The following is a 20,079-nucleotide window of genomic DNA, read 5'->3' as shown; positions in this document are numbered from 1 at the left end:
ACAGGACTATTTACTTTCAGAGCGGATAAGAAAGTTTTAAAGGTTTGCATGTTTATTTATAATTCCAATTTACATTACTCCAACAGAGCAGCCCCACTGCTATGTTCTAATTCTTAGCCATTAAGTCCTACAAAAATAAACCCAAGCTTTTACAGTAACTTAATCAATACAGAACTAAGACCTTTATAGCTGTTGGAAGGGGTTTAGTTACCAAGGTGCTTATGTTCAACACAATGCCCTGTCAATCAGAGGGACGCATGCTTATACTAAAGGTCTGACCTATTGACTCATGCAACCAATTTATATTCCCCACCCTCCCTCCACCCACCTGTAAAACAAAAACACAGAACTATTTACAATTGAGAGGAAATACGCTCTCGGTCAACAGACCTTGCAAAAAAGACTGGCTCATTTCCAAGTGGATGAGACACCGAACAGAACAGTGTTCGGCCAGAGTCCAACACTGACTGGCCAGGGTCTGGGGCTGGCAGGGACAGAGAAGGAATGACGGATGCCACAGGGGAGCTTGTCCTGGCCTTGGACCCCCAACCCTAATTCCTATGGAAGCCAGGCTCCAAGTGACAGCTCCTAGTTCATGTTCAGGGCCCCTTCCCCTGCCTCCAGGTGTCCCCCCACCCCGCCAGCCCCCAACCTTGACCTTGCCACTCTGGACTCCGGACGTCAGGGTTGTCTGGTTTGCTTATACAACATGATCTGTGGGACACCCCACTTTCCCTGCCCTATCCCCACCCGCCCCCACACACCACCATGCTGGCTCTGCCCAGCTCCTGAGACCCCACCTGCAACAGCGGGGGTGCCAGGCCAGCAGCACAAGGGGCCAGCTGGGTTACAGAGATATGCTGGGCTGCCGCATTTGCCAAATGAGATTTGGTTCCACTTTAAAAGTCAAAGCTGTCAAAAAAAAGTCACAAAGGGAGGATCAAGCTTTCTCTCTAGAAACTTTTCTGCCAAATACCAAAACCTTAGAATTAGGCTGTGCGCAACTAAAGAGGAAAGATAGGCCAAGATACCTCAGAGAGGTTACCCATGAATACTTCCCCCAAAACAAGTGGTTCTAACTCAGACCAGGTCCAAGTTCTGTTAAGTCCAAAACATTAGTAGTAGTATGGGATTTTCCAAATTCAGTAAACAGTGACCCACGTCTCCCCCAGGAAGTGCAGCTTTTCCAATGTCCTTGTAGACACAGCTTCGTTTCTGTGCTGCTTCAAGCAGGAGCCTGTGAGAAGACGACGTGACACCAAGTGAATGCAGTCAGCACGTTTTGTTTAGGCCTAAGTTCATTCCCAGCAGAGGCCAGGCTCTGTGGACTCTGCTGAAGAACAGAAGTGGCTAGACCTCTGCACCACCCCCATGTCAGGCCAGGGCTTCCCAGACTTTCCCATCACAATCCACAATGGGGACAGGGAGGCAGCTCCAGGTCCCACCCACCAGGCTAGGGGCAGGTCGGCATTGGGCACACCCATAACACTGGGCACACCATCCAGAGCCTGATGGGCACACAAGTCACCAGGGTCCTTGTTAAAAATGCAGACTGAGTCAGCGCAGAGCCGTGCCCCTGGCTTGTCACGCACGATCCCCCACTTGCTGACTGCAAGCACCCAGCCCTCCTGCACCTAGAACCTCACTGTGACAACCCTGGGGCTGGGCCCCTCCCCAGAGATTCAGGGTCAGTTGGCCTGGGTTGGGGCTGGCTCTGGTCCCGCCATCCCTAAGAGCCCCCGGTGATTCAGAGGGTCAAGGCCTCAGTTTGGCCTTGATGCCTCGAGGCGTCTCTTCCTGAAGCCAGACCCAGCCACTGCCTGACTCCTAAGTTCTTTCTGAAGAGGCTTCCTACCCAGGTGCTCCTGTCCCAGTGACCTCCCACCAAGGGATCCAGAAGCTTCCCCACTCACCTTTGGCTGCATCCTCACACCCTGCCAGTCCCAGCTCTGTGGGAAGTTGGGTTGCGACGGGTAGTACCATTGCCCCTGCCCCCTCGAAATCCACCCCGGAAACTACGGCCACGAAGAAACCTTCCTGACACCCCAAAGGTCTCCGTGTTGAGCTTCCTCTCTTCAGCCCACGTGGTCCGCCTGGAACTGAACCACAGACAAGGTGCGTGAGACTGACTGCAGCAAGCACTGACTCTCAGCTTCCTGAGCCCGGCCTCAGCCTCCTACAGCCCGGGAGGAAGGACGGAAAGAGGGACGGTTGGTTACTGTGTTACTGGAGCCATTAGAGGGGGTGACCCAGCGAGGACGCTGGGGCCTGAGACCCAGACTGCAGGTGTGCCCAGCCACATTTCCAACCAGGTGTGCTTGTCACCAGACTGGGCTGCTCAGTATACATCTCTCATGCCTTTGTCACCTATGGTGACGCACGACACTAGTGTGCCACAACAGAAGCCCTTGCTGCCCCCAGCACCTATGAAGGTTCCAAGATGTGGCCAGATCATAGATGATCCTAGACAAGTTTCTACTAGGTGAGGAGAGGACTGGGCTCTAGATGGAACCGGGTCCCCAAGAACATGATGCCCATTTTCTGGGGGGTGGGGACATAGTACCCACACTCCACACTGCCCAGCAGCCTTCCTGCTACCCGAACATGCTGCTGACACCCACTCTTCTATCTGCAGTGGGGACCCCCGTGTCCAACTGTGTGCCTGGCACAGCTAGCGGGTTGTTCACAGGCAGCTCAGATGCGACACACCCAGCACTGAGCTCCTGCTCTGCTGCCCCTATGGGCCCCCTCATTTAAAGAAACAAACTGCACCCTTCCGCTGTCCGGGCCAACCTGGGCGGTCGTTCTGGCTCTCCTCACACCCTGTCACAAGTCACAAACCCTGCCAGCTCCGCCTTTAAAGCACGGTCAGAAGCCAGGCTGCCCTCCTTCACCACCACCCTCCCCCACCCACTCCAAGACAGCCACACTACTGCAAAAGCCTCCCAAGTGGCCACACAGCTCCCCCGCTTGCCGACTCTCAGCCCCGTCAACAGAGATGCGGAGAAACGTCAAACAGTGTCACTCCTCGGCTCCGAACCTCTGACAGCTCCCCAGCGCACAGAATAAAAACCAGTTGTCACCGTAACCTACAATACCCTGCAGGGACCCACCTTACTTTCATCACTCCGCCCTGCCTCACAGTTGACTCTGCTCCAGTCTCACGGCAGATACACTGCCTGCCTCCGCCCCAGCACCGTCTGGGAAAGCCTCTCATCTAGCCCCTGTCATCTGAACGCCACCACGTCTAAGACCTCAGCACTCTCTTACCCTCACACCCACACCCGTCACTGGTTGCTCTTCCCCAATGCATTTTTATCTTATATATGTATGTGTCTTTTCATGATCTATCTCCCCCTGCCAGAATGTAAGCATGGAGAGTAGGGATCTGCCAGCCTTTCTGCGGTCTCCTAAATGCCCAGCTCTGTACATCTGGCCCTCCATTTGCTTAATAAGCGGATCTGAGTTCCCATACATCCCTGTTAACATAGATGTCATTTACTGTCTAGCTTGTTCACATCTGAGCACCAGCTGTTGCGTACTAAAAACCAAGCACACGACAGGGTCCCCAGCCTCAAGCAATCAGGGGAAAGAACACCGCAGTAGAATGGTCTGGCTAGGTGCCTCAGGTAGCAAGGCCTGAGGCCACCAGGGTCAGCTGGGGACCAGGAAGCAGGCCGAGGTAGGTGGTGTAGAAGTGAGTGCTGACACAGTCAACCAGCTAGAGAGGGCGGTGCCAAGCCCAGCCGTAAAGAGGAAGGTGGCAGCAAAGAGCAAAGTGGGGCTGGACCTTGGTCAGAACCCCCAGGTGCCTGTGACTGCCAGAGCTTCCCAGGTCGTCACCGACTGCTGGTGCCACCAGGACTGATGTATCCATTATGGCAAAAACCCAAGCAGGATCCTAAGAGACTCGGCCTGAACTTAACATGTAGGTTCGTTCCTCCAGAGAGCACGCCCCAGTCCTGGAGTGCCAAGGCGGAGTGGGTGTCTTCCTGCCAGCTCATCTAGGCCTGCGCCCAGCCCCCTGGGCCCCTGACCTGGTCTTGAGTTCAGAGGAGATGTTGTCAAAGAAGGACTTGGATTTGTCATAGTAGCAGTTGGGCCCCAGGTGGTCTTCCTCAGCAGGGGCCTCGTCACTCTGGGTCACCACTGCCGGGTCCTTCTCCTCCCCTTTCTCAGCTCTGTCATCTGCAGAGAAGCAGCACACACTGAGGTGCCAGGACAGAAAGAAAGGGCCCCTCCACCCGGGCGCCCTCAGGCCTTGCTGGAACACACCGGGGTGCTCTGTGCTGAGGGGAAATCTCCTCTAACTCCGACTGCTAGTCTCATCCACCCCTGGGCCATGCCGTCTGCTCCTCATTCCCCGAGCACTGTTTTCACAACAGCCCCAGACTCCTCCTCATTGTGGTAATTCCCTAGATGCCGCGGTTTCCACACTCGCCAACACCCCCACGCCCCCCATATGCTCCAGCTGTCCTTTCTTGCCTCCTTCTATGAATACTCCTTTTGGGGGAGGGCAATTTTCACAAACAACTCAGACCTTTAAAATTCAGTTTCTTCTTAAATTCTTTGTCCAGCTCCTCTCGGTTAAACTGGGCATTTGCACTCTCAAAATCAAAGTCGCCTTCAAACTTGATTGTGTTTTCCTTGGCGTTAGTCGGGCGGTTTTGCCCTCTGGAGCGATTCCTCGTGCGTCTATTCCCTGCGGAGAGGGAGGACAGCCATGGCTGGTAAGCCACCAACCAGACGTGGCTTGGGGCAGACAGACAGCAAAGAGAAGACAGAGCACACTCAGGCAGCCACCGAGCCCAGCACCCCCCGAAACCCGTCACCAGGGAGAAGCAGGCGGGAGGAGCAAGCAGTGCGCACCTGCGTGGGTCCCGGCCCCAGAACTCATTGGCAACAGCTGTTACCTGATCGCCTCCTCTGAGGTCTTCTGTTCTCGTCGTTCACCTGCCCTGGAGCTTGCACAGCTGCCGGCTGAACTACATCTAAGGCGCAAAAGGGAAGAGTGAGGCAAGCGCCTGCAAAGCAGAACCCAGCGGCGGCAGCAGGGCAGCACCACCACAGGGGCATGCGGCACAGGCCAGCCCTGCAAAAGCACATGGGGTTTGGGGGTGGTTTTTATTAACGAGAGAACCCCAGAAAGCAGTGTGCCACTGTGTGCACATGGAGCCAACTCCAGGGGACCGAGTGCGTAAGTACCGCTGGCCGTCTTGCTGCTTGGCTGGGCCGGGCGCCCGTTGAGCTGCATCCCCGCGGTGCCCTTGCCGGGTAACAGCTTTTTGGCGTTCAAGTTATCAAGAGAACCAGTCTGGACAGCCTGCTCCACCATGGGGCTCTTGCCAACTGGGACGGACGGAAAACCAGTTCCTGAGTTGGGGAGGGGAGGAGGATTTAAACAGAAAAAAGGAGAAAGCCTTCACCCCTCCAGACACTTCTCTTCTGGTTGGCATATCAGAGCAGGAGAGGAAGGTAACTGCCTAGAGAGGGTCCACAAACCCAGGCAAAGCCCCCCCACCCTAGGCCATCCCTTCTGTGGCTAGTCCAGGCAGGAACAAGGCCCACTCAGTTCAGGGAACCCTGAGCCCCAGGCTCCTTGACTAAGGGAACCCCAAGGAGGGAAAAACACCCCGCTACAAAGGAGCACCTCCCAGGCGGTCTAGAAATGGCTTTCCGAAAACCACACAAGCTCTAACCCCGAAGGGGCTCAACGGTCCAAGATGCTGGTGAATTCAGTCTGAGAATTTGTTTCATTCTGGTACTTGCTGGACAAGAACCATCCCAGTCAGGGATCTTCCAGAAAATGCAGTGGTGGGTCTTTGAAGTTAAATTCTAGAACACTGTCATTTTTGCTAAGGCATAATAAAACCAAAAAGGATGAAGGAATAAGAGCTAACTACAGAGAAATGACAGTCTGTACTCCTCTCAAGAGTAAAAGCTCATCATAAAGAAACGAAGGCCTCCCAGACTGCCCTTGGGAATGGGGTTCTGCTGAAGTCTGTTCCTACAATACTGCATGCCCAGCCCTGAGCGAGAAGACGAACGCTCAGAAACCGGGCCTCAGTGGAGGTCCTGGCCCACGAGATGGTCCTCCGAAGCAGGAAGAGAAAGAGGGCTGTGCCATGCGTATCAGTCCCTGCCCTCCCTCCCCTCTCCCACTCTCCCGGATCTGGGGTGCTGTTTAAAAAGAGCAATTGGGAGCGGGTGTGAGGTGCACGGAGGTCTGAGACAGAAAAAATGAGCCCTAACCATGGGGTAACTATTATCAGAGGGGCAGCCCAATACAAATGAAGATGGGCTATTTCACCTTTTTCACACGGTACAGAAATTGGAGAAACTACCGTGAAAAATTCCTTGTAATCAGAACAAAAGAAATACTCCCAGGGCCGACCGGAACGGCCTCGCACGCTAGTACTTGCCAGCGTCCTCTACGCTGGGTGCTGACCTAGACCACCTTCTCTGGCCCATCACTTCATCGAGCACGCCCTTCCTGAGCAAGACAACTCCTGAGTGCCTCCTGCTCACACTGTAACTGGATGGGGCGAGAATCTTTAGCTCATCTGCTGTTTATAAACTCAGACCAGTTAAAAGAAACTATCTGGCCCTACGAGCAACTGTATGTAAATGGTCCTAAGAACGACGAACTATCTAGTGTAATTTTTAAGTAGGGAAGACACATGGCTACTTCTACAACTTGGTTGCACTGGCATCCATGGAAGATTCAGAAAGCAACACATGCAATGTAACAGCCTGACAGGTGTGGCCATAACGAAAGCCCCAGGTACTATCTTGGACGGAGTCTCTGCAATGCTGAGGGCGGAGCACACAGCGCTCTACCTCACTCATGCAGCTGAATTTCCGACCTCTGGTGAAACAAGAAGAGCAGCATGGAAGGTCAAGAAATCCCACAGGTGCTGCCGCCCGACAGAGAAGTGGTGCCCCAGTATTAACAAGCCAGTCATCAGGCCCACACTGTTCACCTGGTCAACAGCTCGGGCTAGTCACCCAATTTTAAAGGGGCTTCATTTTATGAAGATACCTGACATCTCTGACTCTGAATACCCTGGATGGGTGAGGAATGTGCCACACAGATCCCAGAGCAGCAAGTGAGTTACTTAGGGGTGTTCCCCTGCAGTCTTACCCAGCAATCTAGAACACATTAATACCAGCAGAAACCCTAGGGAAATGGCTTTCTGCACAGAGACATTTCCCACGTGTGCTTGTCTCAGTACAAGTCAAAACAGACCCCGAACCCCGGGAGAATAAACAAAGTGCTCTGTCGGTTTTCCCTAATCCCTTCTTTAAAACTGTGGGAGTTAGTAAGACTATACGCTTAACCAAAAAGCAGCAGCTTAACTGATCCACGGGTTTCGTAAATTATGTGCTACAGCTACTATCACTCTGGTCTACTGGTTTACCCCCTCGCTCTTAGGATGGCTTGCGACACAGCATGCAGTTCTCCAGACTGCTGTTACCCTTGGAAGTGAGCTGGTGTGGCTCTGAGGACATGTCAAGCTCTGAGCCAGGCTGTGGAGATGGAGAAGAGCTAGGGCTGGAAGCTGCGGCTGAGGCTGGAGGGCTTACCAACTTCTCTAAAGGAAGACAAAGGAGAAAGAGCAAAAGAGAAAAGTACACAAATGAGTAATGAGAAACTCGCGTCTAGCAAGCTTGGAAAGAGCCAAGCAATCTCTTGTAGAACACTTTGCTCACACAAACCTATTCTAGAAACACAGGGAGGCAGGCTGAGAAGGGCACCACCACAGTAGGAGCAGCAACCAAGATGACATGATTTTTAGAAGTGACCCACAGCACCAGTCCAGGCTGATCACAGCCCACAGCTGGAGCATGAGCAGGGAGGCGACGCCTGCCAACTCCACAGTTTGAACACATCGCAGAGCGGCGACCAGGGCCAGTAGCCTCTCACTCTAACTCATGTAGAAGAGACTCTTATTCCAGGGTTAGTCAACCTTGGGGGAAACTTAATTTTTGAGCAAGGCATCGACAGCAGAATGGTAAAGGATATAATATGTGGGTGTTCTATTTAACTTTTATATTTACAGACTTACAAATGAGCAAAACAGTTACAACTCATCTGTAATTACACATCAGTTATTTCTTCTTTAAAGTAGAAATACCACAATTTCCACCCAGACCCAGACTGACACTTCAAATGAATTGTGATTTGATTCATCTGTTCCAACACTCAGACCGTTGCTCTCTCGCTCCCAATCAAGTAGTTACTAAGCGTTCTAACGAGTTAAAGTTGCACTGAGTAATGTACTAAGGGTGCGCTGCAAGCTAAACATGACAAAAGCACAGTGTCCCCACCACCAGGGTCTCTGGCCCACTTCCGGGAGATCCCGGCACAGGCAGTTGACCAGGCAGAAACAGTTACTCACCTAGACCCAAGGAGGCGGCGTACTGCTGGCTAAGCAGGGAGCTGGCGGCCAGCTGGCTGTAGGGCGGCATCCCTCTGAAGGGGCTGTAAGGCACGTGTGGCTGGAAGGAGGACGCTGACCCCGAGCCCAGGGAGGACTGAGCAATGAAACACACAGGTGAGAGCGGGGCAAGGTCCCCTGTCACCCTGCCTGGAGAGCCCTGTTCACTCAGGGAAGGCAGCCTGACCTTTCCGTCTGTATTCCTGGAGGCGTGGGTGGCGCTGAGGGGTAAGACTCCAGGAAAGTCTGACGGAGCTCAAAGCTGCCTTTTCCACATTTCTCTCCCAGTTCCACCTGTCCAGGTAATTCTAACGAATCTCTCTCAACTCAATTAACCCGCTAACGGCTCCCCACTGCCGCCATCAGGTAGTCTAACTAGGCTCTGTGAGAGGATGGAAATGCCATCCTCGATTTGGCCCTAATGCGCAGAAGCCTAGCTGTGTGGCTGTGGAACTATTTACAGTTCCCCAGACGCCCATCTTCTCTGTGGCCCTGTGCTCCTGAAAAGCCTCTTTGTCTCTCAAGGCCTGGCTCAGGTACTTTCCTCTTCTGAATCCCAGGACCCTCCCTCCCAACCTTCCAGAAGTCTGGCCGGGGTCTTCTGTGCCCCTAGAGTCCACTGTGCATGCTCCTACCTTCCTGGGAGTGAGCTCAGTCCCAGAGCCTCCTGCAGTAGGAGCCCTAAAGGAGCCAGTGAATATTTAAATTCACAAATCAAGAAAACGTGAACCTGGGCTCCTTGGTAATCCTGGGCAATATATGCCCTGACGCAGCAGGCAGGCACGCAGCATAAGCCTTGTAAATTTAGTGGACCCCAACACTGGAATTTAACACCTGGACAGTGTTGAGAGCAAGTCCTGCCGTCCCTGCTAGCATTTTATGCCACTCACACCAGGTCACTGGGGCTTCAGATTTACCCAAGCAGAAACTAAGGACAAATACGACTCCCCAAGCACCCCAGGTCCTGGCAAGACTAAAAGCACCCACCCCGTTCTCTCTCTCTCTCTCTCTCTCTCTCACACACACACACACACACACACACACACACACACACACACACGGCAAATCCCACTCTACAGCACACCCTACTGCATGCTGCAGGAGCTAAGACCTTTCACAGAATACCAACAGCCTAGACAAAAATTAAACCACTTTTCACTAGACGGCTATTCCTCGAGGTGAGCACTCTGGCCAAACAGAGGACACCAAGTTCCATTCGGAAACAGCAGCTCTTAGAAACAGTGCCCACACAGCAGCGGAGCGACGCACTTACTTGAACGATAGCAGGGTCCTGAGGGAGCGTGTGCTGAGCCTTCGGAGGTTCACACACAGTAATATCTTTGATATCACTTCCCCGGAAAATGATGTACTCATAAATTTCCTCTCTCGGGGGGGCAGGCCTATCGGTGGGACGGTCTTCAGTGCCAAAGGACCTCACTTAGAAGTTGAGAAAAAGAGGCGTTAAGTTGCCATCCTCAGCCAAGTGCACTCCATCAGTCCTCGTGCGCGGCAGCTCCCAAGCCTTCCAAGACAGGCGCCCCGCAGCAAAGCATCCCGGTTCCACATCTCAGCAACTACTCCACCCCCTGATTGTCAGTGGACAATACCCAAAGACCCCAGTCGGCAAAGCTTCTAAAAGTACCAGGGCACAAAGACGACAAGGGCCAGCTTCAGAGCCAGCAGTCTCGTGAAGCTCAACCTTCTCAAGTGCGAGCACAGAAGGCCTGGCGCTCTCAGCGGCCAAGCTCTGCTCTGCAGAACCCCCCTCGCATCCGACCCGCAGATCAGAGCCCGACAGCCGCCCTACGGCTGAAACCTCACCACACATCACCCCTGGGGAGCCCGTTTTCGTAGGAAAGACGCCCATAGGTTGTGTTATCCCCACCCTCCTGCCCACAACCGGGCTGGGAGGAGCGTTACAGAAACAATGGGAGAAGAGGCCCGAACCTGGACCCACACCACCCGCTTCTGTGTCCACCTCAGAAACTGCTTGGGGCCCTAACTAACCCCGACCGGCAGGGTTCAAGGAGCCCAACCAAGCCTCTCCTTCTTAAGTCTCTGGGACAGAGCTGGGCTTAAAGCAACCTCCAGCTGATCTGAGCACAGCTGCTGCTGAGAACCAGGGACGACTCTGGGCCTCAGTTTCTCCAACTGGGATCTCACGCCAAAGAGTCAAGTGCCAAGAGAACAAGTGAACGCGAGACCTCACGACGCTGAGCCGTCTCCCGGGGCCGGGCGGTCCGTCCACCCGACTACGGGAGCACTAGGCTCTAAAAGCAGCTGCTTCCAGAATTTGGGATGCCTGTCCCGAAGGCCTGGGCCCCTGACATCGGGCGCGGGAGCGGCGCCCCCAGCCCACCGAGGCCCGGCCCGCACACAGGCGCCTGCAGACCCCGCCGCGCCGAGCACCCCCTTCCCAGAGGCGGGGAACCGCACTCGCCATCTTCCAGGAGCAGGGAGACAAAGAAACTTTGGGGCCACCTCCCGCCTCAACAAGCTCAGAAAGGCGAGGCTCGTCTCGCCGTCTCCCTCGGAGTCTCCCGGAGGCTTCAAGGGGGCGCCGGCGCCGACGGGGAGCGCCTGTCCCCAAAGGGCGAGCCCACGGACGGGGCATCCGGACGGGGCAGCGGGCGCTCGGAGCGGGCCCGCCGCCGACCGAGGGGAGGGCGGGCTGCGCGGAGGCGCGGGGCGGCCCCGGCTGCCTAATGGGCTCCAGAGGGGCGCGCGGGAGGCGCGTGCGCTCGCCCCCCGCCTGCCGGAGCCCCGGGCCCGGCCCGCCGCGCCGCCCCCCTCCCGCCGGCCCGCCGCCCTCGGGGACCCCGGCCCCACCTGCAGGGGCGGCGCCGCGGGGGCCGGGCCCGCCCCCACCCCCGGCTGGGCGGGCCGGCCGCGCACAATACCGCCGCCGCGGCCCGGCGGACCCCCGCGGGGCTGGGGCCGGGCGGGGCGCGGCGCCGGGCCGGGCGGTTGGCCGCTACCTTTGGCGAGCGCCACGGTGGAGTTGTCCGTGTCGATGGTGTAGAGGATGCCCTCGTAGCGGATCTGCGCCTTGGAGATGAGGCTGATCTTGCTGCCCAGGTACGGGGTGCCCGAGGAGCCGCTCATGGCGGCGGCCGCCCGCCGGGCCCGCCCGCTCGCCTCCGCGCGGTCGCCTCGCCGCCCGCCCCGCCGCCTCGGCGCCTCCTCACCGCCGCCCGACGGAAGGCCTGCGCGGACCGGCAAGCGAGCGGCGGCGGCGCGCGGCCGGGGGCTCTGAGGGGAGCGCGGGGGAGGAGGGGCCGCCGCAGCCACATCCGGGGCCTCCCGCCGCACGCCCCGCCCCCGCACGCTCGCCGCCCATTGGCTCGCCGCGCCGGCCTCCCTTTAAATATGGCCGCGCCGCCGGCCCGGGCAGGCCCTCCCCAGCCCTCCGCCCCTCTGCTCGGCCGGCTCCCGGCGGGCCCCGCGCGGGCTGGGAGCACGAGACCCGGCGGGCGGGCCTGGGGGAGGGGTGGGAAGCGGGCGGGGCGGAGCGCGCGTGCGCCGGCTGGGAGGGGCCAGAAAGCAGAGGGGCGGGGCGGGAGGCGCGTGCGCCGGGAGGGGGCGGGGCGCCAGGCCCCGCCCGCCGCGCGTGCCGGCCCCGCCCCAGGCCCCCGCTCTGCGAGCCTGCGGACGCAGTCCCCTGGCCTCAGTTTCCCCTCTGCCGAAGCGTTCCGGGACAGCTTTGTCCACCCTGGCTGGGAGGCCGCCGGGCCAGGTTCCGCCCTCACTCTCTTCGTCTCCAGCACCGGCGGGTTGGGATCCTTGCTCGCGGGGCGAAGGCGGGGACCGTGGGTCCCTGCCCCGGGGGACGAAGGCGGAGGCCGGGGTCGCTGCCCCGAGGAGTGAAGACAGGATAGGGGGACTGGGGTTCCTGCCCCAGGTGGTGAAGGCGGGGACCGGGGATCCCTGCTCCGAGGAGTGAAGATGGGATAAAGGGACTGGGGTCCCTGCCCCAGGTGGTGAAGGCGGGGACCGGGGATCCCTGCCCCGGGGGGCGAAGCTGGGGCCGCGCTCCGGGCGTGGGGCGCAGTGGTAGCTGCGGGTAACGAGCCCTTCCGGCGCGTCAGCCACTAAATATAACGTGCTGAGCGCATCTTCTCCTTTAATCCTGCCCCTCCCCCAAACCTGCGGTGGCGTTCCATGTCCCTTAAAATAAATCCCAGCCCGCCACCAGAGCCTCAAAGCCGGGTCTGACCTGGCCTGCCTGCCGCCTTGCCCGAGGCCTCGCTGTGAAGTGCAGAAATGGGCCCGCCCCTCTCCCCTTGGCTCAGACCCCGCTCTTCCCTGCGCCGCGCTTCGCGCTTCGCTCCGGTAGTGATCATGTGTGCGCCTGTGCGCTTGCTTTTTTTCTGTCTCTCCCTCTTGACCGTGCACATCAGATCAGGGACCAATACCGCGTCCTGAAAAAAACGTGGTGGGGACTAGCACTTGACGAAAGTGAAACAATTAGATAGGAAATACCAGAGATCATTCCATGCAGTGAGTAAGTGTCGCTCTGTGAAGCATTTATTTCACGTGTGTATTTATTTACGCGGGCACTTGGTCAATATGTAAAATGTATTTCTGACCGTGAGTGCCAGACAAAAAAGTGACAGTCCCTGCGGAGAGCAACCTACCTGCCATGCAAGATAGGCGTCGCGACTCCCAGCCTCACAAAGGAGGAAACTGAGACCCAGCACAGGACAGTGCCCCCCAGGCACGTGGCAGGCTCCTGCCCTTTGTGAAACCCCCTGGTCCCACCAGCACCCCGCAACATCCAGGAAGAGAAGAGTAATGAGTTCGAGAAAAGGGAGCAAAGAAGAAGCAGAAGAGAAGATGGAAAAGCCTTTATACTTTACCTGTGAAGATTTACCTGTACATTCCAGAATTGCTTCTTGGCTCCTGGAAAACCGCGCTGGTGAGGAGAACAGGGACAGCACAGCCAGAGTTAGCCCAGCCCCAGTAAGAGAGATCTCCAAGATGCGGCATCTTGCCCCTAGAAGTGAAATAGGACTCTCCCTTAGCACAGCACACCTTCCCCAGGGGCGCACCTGTCTGGAGTAGATGCTGCCCCACCTCTCCTGAGCACCTCAGCAACCGTCTGGCCTGATGGTCCCCCTGGCACAGCTGAGGTCTTCCCCTGACTTTCCAGGTCCAGACTGTGATTCCCCAAGGTCACAGGTTCTATGCCTCACACCTCCTGGTTTCTGAGCCACAAGCCTTTGTGTGTGTTGTGGGTGGGGATGCATTCTTCACTAATAGGAGCTGATTCTATCTTGGAAGGGGGAGCTGGATCCTGAGCCGCAGGATCAGGGCAGGGTGCAGTTCCCAGAGACTCTAAGAGCCCGCCAGGCTCCTGGGTGTGCATTTGGGTGGTTTCCTGAGAACATTAGACACAGTGCAAATGCCCAGGCAGGGCAAAGGCTAAAAATACCCTCAGTGCACAGGTCCAGGAATGCTGGCCCTGCCATTCATTCCTTGGTGTCCTGCCTGAAGTGGAGGGTGCTTGCGAAAGGTCTGAGAAGGGGAGCGGTTGTGTGGGACCTAAACTTGACCCAGGCATCCATTGGTGTGGCTTGTTTTCCAGCCAGGGGCGCAGCCATCCAGCACCTCCCTAAACAGCTCTTCATAGTGCCCACCCACTCGGCAACCACTGAGCCTTAGACTTTTGAGCTGAGGAATATGGAGAGAGGAGCTGAGAAGCTAGAAAACCCTGGGCAGGTCAGACTCCCTGCCTCAGTTTCTCTGTTTGCCAAATGGTGATTATGGCTACCCTGCCCATCTCACTGGTGGGCATGAGGACCCCAGAAGACAATGCCTGAGAAGGGCTTTGAGAGGGGCCCACGCATGGGAGACTGGGTGTGCAGAGGACCACAGAGGCAGCTGGTGAAGTTTCCACTGCAGCCCTGATCACTTACTAGGCGCCTTCAGTGTGTATGAAGGATAGTGAAGCAGTCCCTAATAAGGCTAGGTGTGAAAATGTGGACACGGGACCCTGCCCTGGGTTCCATCTCCAGTCTAGCTGGGGTCGCACAGCCAGTGTCCTGCAGCAGGTAAGGAGCACCTTGCCACAGAAAATAATTTGGTGACTCTAATGTGCATCTGAGAGAGAGTGACTGGCACGACTGTTGATTTCACAGGCATCGCTGCTTAGTAGGAACTAAGTAGAGCAGGTGAGTTGATTCAAAGACGTGTTAATGGTAGATAGCTGGTCCACAGATAAAGCAGAAATCGAGTGGTCTGAAGTGTGGGAACGTGCCTGTCCTCTCCTCTCCTTCAGGACCTGGCACACAAGAGGGCCAGATGCTCACCCCACTGGGAGAGAGCCCTCGCCCACCTACAGAGGGCGAGCAGCCAGGAGAGAGCTGAGGCATTGCAGGTGGGCTGGGTGGGGAGGTCAGGGCTGGCTTTGAAGGTGTCACTTACTAGGACGTCTTCCAGGCAGGGACAGAGGCTGGGAGGCCCAGGGAGGGTGTGTTCAGGGCCCTTGACCCACACGTGTGGCCAGGAAGCAAAGACAGGAAGGAGAGCTGAGTTGATCTTGCACAGCCAGGAATTCTCCCCGAGGTCTGACCTGCTTTCTGTGAATCCTGTTGAAATCCATTTCCTCTCCCCCAGGGCCCTTCAGGGCTGTTTTCCCTGGAGGCTCTGGGAGCATCAGTGGGTGCTCATGTGACTTCATGCATCTTCACCCCTTCTTTCCTCTTCTGTCTCCACCTCCTCTCTGCCTCTTCCTCCGCCCCTTCTCCCCTCCCCCTAGACAAGCTTTCAGGTTTGGGGGAGCTGTGGAGTGATGGGGACATGCTGTGGGGAGTAAAAGAGAAGTGTGTTCGGATCCAGACCCAATAAAGCAGCCTCAGTCCACCTTTCCAGGTCTAGGTAGATGGGAAAGCTGAGCAGAGTGGGTGGGAATCTGGCAGACCCAGACATTGGGTCCCCAAGTGTCAGATTCTAACAGGGCTGGCCCGGGAGCCACCCCTCAGAAATGCAGAGTGAAAACGCTTAGAGGCCCTGGAAACAGAAAAATTCGCCGTCATACAGGCTGGTTTGCTCTCCTGGTTACAATTAGGCGTCTGCTACCCAGGGCTTTGAGAGTTCGTAAACATCTTGGCAGGACACGTTCCCAGGGCCCTTAGCCTTCGCTGACCACCCATGGCTGGTCCAGCAGGCCTGGCTGGAATCCTGGCCCAGTGCCTCCTGGTTGTGGCCTCTCCTCACTTTTCTGACCTTAGCTTTCTAGCATGAAGATCCTGCCTCAGAGAGATGCTATGAAGATGGAAAGTGCAGGTGAGTGGCTTGTGCCAGACAGACCAGTGCATGGGAAGAACCCACTTTATGTCTTATCCTGGATCGCAACGTCTGCTCGCCGAGAGCCAGTGTGTGCGAGCCATTCACAGAGCCAAAAGGGAGTTAGGGACCAGGAAGGACTGAGAAAGCTTATGGGTCCCCTGCCCTCAGGACCACAAACAAGGCCACCCTCACCCAACCCAGGAGGCCCTCCCCACCTCTTCCCTCTGCCTGGGGCTCCCTCACCCCTTCATTTAGGGAAGAAGAGGTGTCCAGGCTGGAGAGATTGACGGAAGGAGCAGCTTCACAGACCAGTTGCCTCTGGTGGGGGTGGTGCACTGGGGTTGGCTCCCACCCCACACCAGCAGGGGTGGGCTGCTGAGAGCAGGGGTGGGAGGGAGGCAGCGCAGGCAGGTTGCCGTGGGGAGGCGAGGATCGAATGGGGAAGCAGACGGCCTAGAGGCACACCTCGTGGGCTACTCCTGGTTCCCTCCACCCTGGGCCGTGAGTCCCTCAGTGCTTCCAGCCACTGTGGAATGGGACTGCCAGCAGTGCCACCAGGCTTCTCCCGGGGCAGGGTGCCGTTGGCAACAGTGATGGGGAGGCCAGCAGCTGGGGTGCTTCCCCCCGCCCCCCTTCATCCTAAGAGCTCTTCCACCACTGGCCTCGGGTTATAGCACAGAACCTGCAGGCAGGGAGCACACCAACATCCTTTGTCCTGCACAGCTTGCAGCAGCCGCCAGAACCTCAGGCAGGGGGTCTGCCCAGCCGATCTACCGGCCACCTGGGCCTTGCCTCCTGGCAGTTCCCCAGGGGAGAAGGGAAACAATGGAAGTCACCAAGGCCATGGGCAAGGGGAAGAGGGATGTAGGGTCCTGTGATTCCCCTGAGTGCACCACCTTGCTCCATTGGGTCTGTTTTCATCTATCAATAAAAGAGAGTTCTAAGAACCAAGTGGCGATGTGTATATCTGTTCACCGGTACTGGAACGTTTTCACAGCAGAATCGGAAACCCCCATGACTGCTTGCAGGAGATGGATCACTCATGGAGGCATATGCCGTGATGGAAGATTCTGGGACACCACGTGTGAGTAGACTGTGGCTGCACAGACAGGGTGGTGAGAGAAAGAGACACAGAGAGTCACAGACAGGCAAAACACACGCAGGCTGTTAGACATCAGGATGGTGGTCCCCCAGGGCCTGATGGCTGGAAGAGGCCTGGGGGCTTTCAGGGGCCAGCCATGGGTGTTGGCTACACAGATGCATTCCATTTGTGAAAATTACCTGGGCTGAACACTTGTGACCTGAGCACTTTTGTGCACATGTATGTTACACTTGAATAGAAAGTAAACACTGAGACCAATTCATCATGCTCTTACTAAGTGGCCACCGCGGCCAGTGTTTACTGAGCCCCACTCTGTGCCAGCCCCAGTGCCTGCCCGGCCATGCGTTCTCCGTAACCTCCCTCCCCAGCCCTGGGAGTGTGATGCTACACCTTCAGAGGTGAGGAGACCCTCCCAGGCTAGGTGCTCGGCCAGGGTCACACCGCCAGCCAGTGGCAGGGCTGCAGTTCTGATCTAAGCCTGCCAGCTGCTGACCTGGACGCCCTGCCTTGTGGCCCTCGTTGCTCAGCCCTGGGAGACAGAGAGCAGAAGTGAGTTCTGCACTCAAGGAATGCATGCCCTGCAGGTCCCCAGATGTAAACTGTCCTGAGGCTGGGGCTTGGCACCGGGGGTGGTGTGGGGGCGGTGGGGGGGGGGGGTTGGAAGCAGTTACGTCTTCAAGGCTCTCTTGCATTCTGTCCTCTCTTGACTCCATGCAAAAAGACGCAGAATGCGTCCTAAGGAGTTGACATGGTAACCCAGAGGCCTACTTGGGGAGCATCCTAGGATGTGAACTCCAGGTCAACTCCAAGGCTGGGCACTTGTCTTGGCACCTGCCTGATGCTACACGAGTGCTGGCCTGGCAGAACCACAGCCCCAGGGATGAAGTCACATAAATAAAGAAGTGGTGGCCGAGGCCGGGAGAGACAGTGCAGGCTCCCAAAGCCTCTCCTTACCTGACAGTCCTCCATGAGCCAACTTCAGGGCTCCTCATCTGTGTGCTAAGACACTTTCACCGCCCAGCAAAGGGCTGGGGTGCGCAGATGAAAAGCATTCTCCCAGCCTTATCATGTACACTTTTCAAACACAGGGGTATTTTTTCTCTTGTTAAGGTCTGACTTGTTCATGCCAGAAACTTTCGCTTCCGTGGCTGCCCTAACCACCCTGAAGGCAAAGCCTGGATTAAGTCACCAGGTGGCAAGAGGTAATGTGCACTAGGAGCCTGCCAGCACCTCACACGTCCCAGGCAGACATTTGCCGCCATGCCCATGACAGAGGCCGGGCGGGCGGGGGCGTGTGTAGCAGAAGGGGCAGCGTGTGGGGTTGCTGACAAGAGGGCTGTCCTACAAGAAGACGGTTTCCCAGTCCAGGGTTGCCTCCAGCTTTTCCAGCAGGTCCCAGCAGCTGGATGGGGAGGACGGCGCCTGAAACACCTGTCCCGGGGCTAGTGTTGTTCATACAAGCAGTCGCAGACGTACAGGAGTGCGTATTTGTCTTTCCAAGCACTGGACCGTGAGAACCACACTTGCCTTGGGAATCTAGCTGGGTTTGGGGCAGCATTTTCAGACGGCCTTCACCGCACCTCGGAACCTCGGGGGAGCATTCCGGAGTCTGCCTCTTTCCATGCTGCGCTGGACCGGAACTCGGGCCTTGAATCTCCTTGTTTGTTTAGAACATTATTGAGGTATTACTCACATACCATAATATTTACCCATTTAAAGTGTACAGATCAAAATTAAAAGAAAATAAAGTGTACCGTTCAGTGATGTTCAGTATAGTCACAAAGTTGTGCAACCATCACCACTGTGTAATTCCAGAACGTTTTCCTCACCCTCCCAAAAACCCTGTACCCATTAGCAGTCACTCCGCACCCGCGTCTCCCCTGAGACCTAGGCAACCACCATGGATTTTCCTGTTGTGGATATTTCATGTCAAGGGAATCTGACACTCTGTTGTCTTTTGGGCCTGGCTTCTTTCACTTAGTATATGTTTATAACTGTTTTCAAGGCTCGTCCACATTGTAGCACGTACCAGTACTTTGTTTCCTTTTTTTTCTTTCTTTCTTATTTTTATTTTTTTTGGTGAGGAAGATTGTCCCTGAGCTAACATCTGTTGCCAATCTTCCTCTTTTTACTTGAGGAAGATTGTCCCTGAGCTAACATCTGTTGCCAATCTTCCTCTTTTTGCTTGAGGAAGATTGTCCCTGAGCTAGCATCTGTGCCCGTCTTCCTCTATTTTCTATCTGGGATGCTGCCACAGCATGGCTTGATGAGCAGTGTGTAGGTCTGTGCCCAGGATCCAAACCCACGAACCCTGGGCCACCAAAGTGGAGTGTGCAAACTTAACCACTGCGTCACCAGGCCAGCCCCAGTGTCTTCGTTTCTTTTTATGGCTGAATGACATCCTGTGGTATGATGTTGCTTAGGTATTCCTCAGTTGATGGACGTTTGCGTGGGTTCCACTCTTCAGCTCCTCTGAATCATGCTGTACACGTTTGTGTACGAGGGCTTGTGTGGACATTTGTTTTCATTTGTTCCAGGTTTATACCGCGGAGTAGGATTGTTTGCTCACGTGGTGCCTCTGTGTTTAACTTGTGACAGGCTACCAGACTGTTTTCCAAGGTGGCTGCCCCACTTTATATTCCCACAGCAACGTGTGAGGGGAGCCCAGTCCTGCTTTGATGTTACCTGGGGACAGGGCATGGGTGGCTCAGCAGTGCTGACCCTCGTTCAGGGAGGAGAGTCATTTCCCTGCTCAGATGAGTGCCTCAGCACCAAGTGTCCATCTCTGTCGGCAGTTGCCCTTGGGGCAGACTTTCCTGCTCAGATGAGCAGAGCAGATAGAGCATTCTTTCCTGATAGGCACTGGGACAGGGCTGGCAGCCCCCTCCTGGGAAAAGCTGTGCTTGGCTTGCCGCACCCGCAGCCCGCCTTTTATCTTAGCCAGTCCCTGGCCCCTGGGACGCTGGCATGCAGCCCAGAACCCCCAGGTCCTACCAGTCCCAGTCTTCAGGCCTGCTGCTCCCGTCCCTGCCCTCATACTCGCAGCCCACACATTCTAATTTCTGAGAAGAAAAATAAGGTCCATTCAGCAAACACCTCGAAGTGAGTGTTCCAAGGAAAATAACAGCAGTTGAAATACAGAGTTGCTGAGCGTGTGCTGGGCATTGTGCGAAGCGGCTCGCAGGCCTGTCTGATTCTCCCAGCGGCCCTCTGAAGTGGGTTCTATAGTTACCCCGTTTCATAGAC

At 56.3% G+C, this 20,079-nt stretch overlaps 1 protein-coding gene and 1 long non-coding RNA gene across 7 annotated transcripts; one reads left to right on the top strand and one right to left on the bottom strand.

The window, feature by feature from the left end:
- Nucleotides 1–30: 30 nt before the first annotated feature.
- LSM14B (LSM family member 14B) lies at nt 31–11,747 on the bottom strand. Of its 4 annotated transcripts, XM_023626854.2 has the most exons (10): nt 11,420–11,734; nt 9,715–9,878; nt 8,403–8,538; nt 7,479–7,595; nt 5,206–5,373; nt 4,914–4,991; nt 4,541–4,702; nt 4,038–4,188; nt 1,914–2,099; nt 31–1,237 (listed from the first exon to the last, which is right to left on the bottom strand). In XM_023626854.2, the coding sequence occupies exons 1-9, from the start codon at nt 11,544–11,546 to the stop codon at nt 1,928–1,930; spliced, it is 1,275 nt and encodes a 424-aa protein (XP_023482622.1). In that variant the 5' UTR covers nt 11,547–11,734; the 3' UTR covers nt 31–1,237; nt 1,914–1,927. The 4 variants fall into 4 exon arrangements, with proteins under 4 accessions (XP_023482622.1, XP_023482623.1, XP_023482624.1 ...); XM_023626855.2 differs by lacking the exon at nt 4,914–4,991 and having other exon boundaries at nt 11,420–11,747; XM_023626856.2 differs by lacking the exon at nt 7,479–7,595 and having other exon boundaries at nt 11,420–11,688.
- On the top strand, nt 11,322–18,597 carry LOC138920171 (uncharacterized). Of its 3 annotated transcripts, none has more exons than XR_011430900.1 (5): nt 11,322–11,519; nt 15,674–15,728; nt 16,729–16,815; nt 17,944–18,035; nt 18,214–18,597. It is a non-coding gene; the product is annotated as an uncharacterized lncRNA (long non-coding RNA). The 3 variants fall into 3 exon arrangements; XR_011430901.1 differs by having other exon boundaries at nt 11,366–11,519; nt 16,732–16,815; XR_011430902.1 differs by lacking the exon at nt 11,322–11,519 and adding an exon at nt 14,769–14,820.
- The last annotated feature ends 1,482 nt before the right edge of the window (nt 18,598–20,079 follow it).

Source organism: Equus caballus, chromosome 22 (genome assembly GCF_041296265.1).
Source record: "Equus caballus isolate H_3958 breed thoroughbred chromosome 22, TB-T2T, whole genome shotgun sequence".
In the NCBI taxonomy this organism is placed as follows: Eukaryota; Metazoa; Chordata; class Mammalia; order Perissodactyla; family Equidae; genus Equus; species Equus caballus.
The sequence above is the reverse complement of the archived record's forward strand: the minus strand, read 5'-3'. Positions and strand labels throughout refer to the sequence as shown.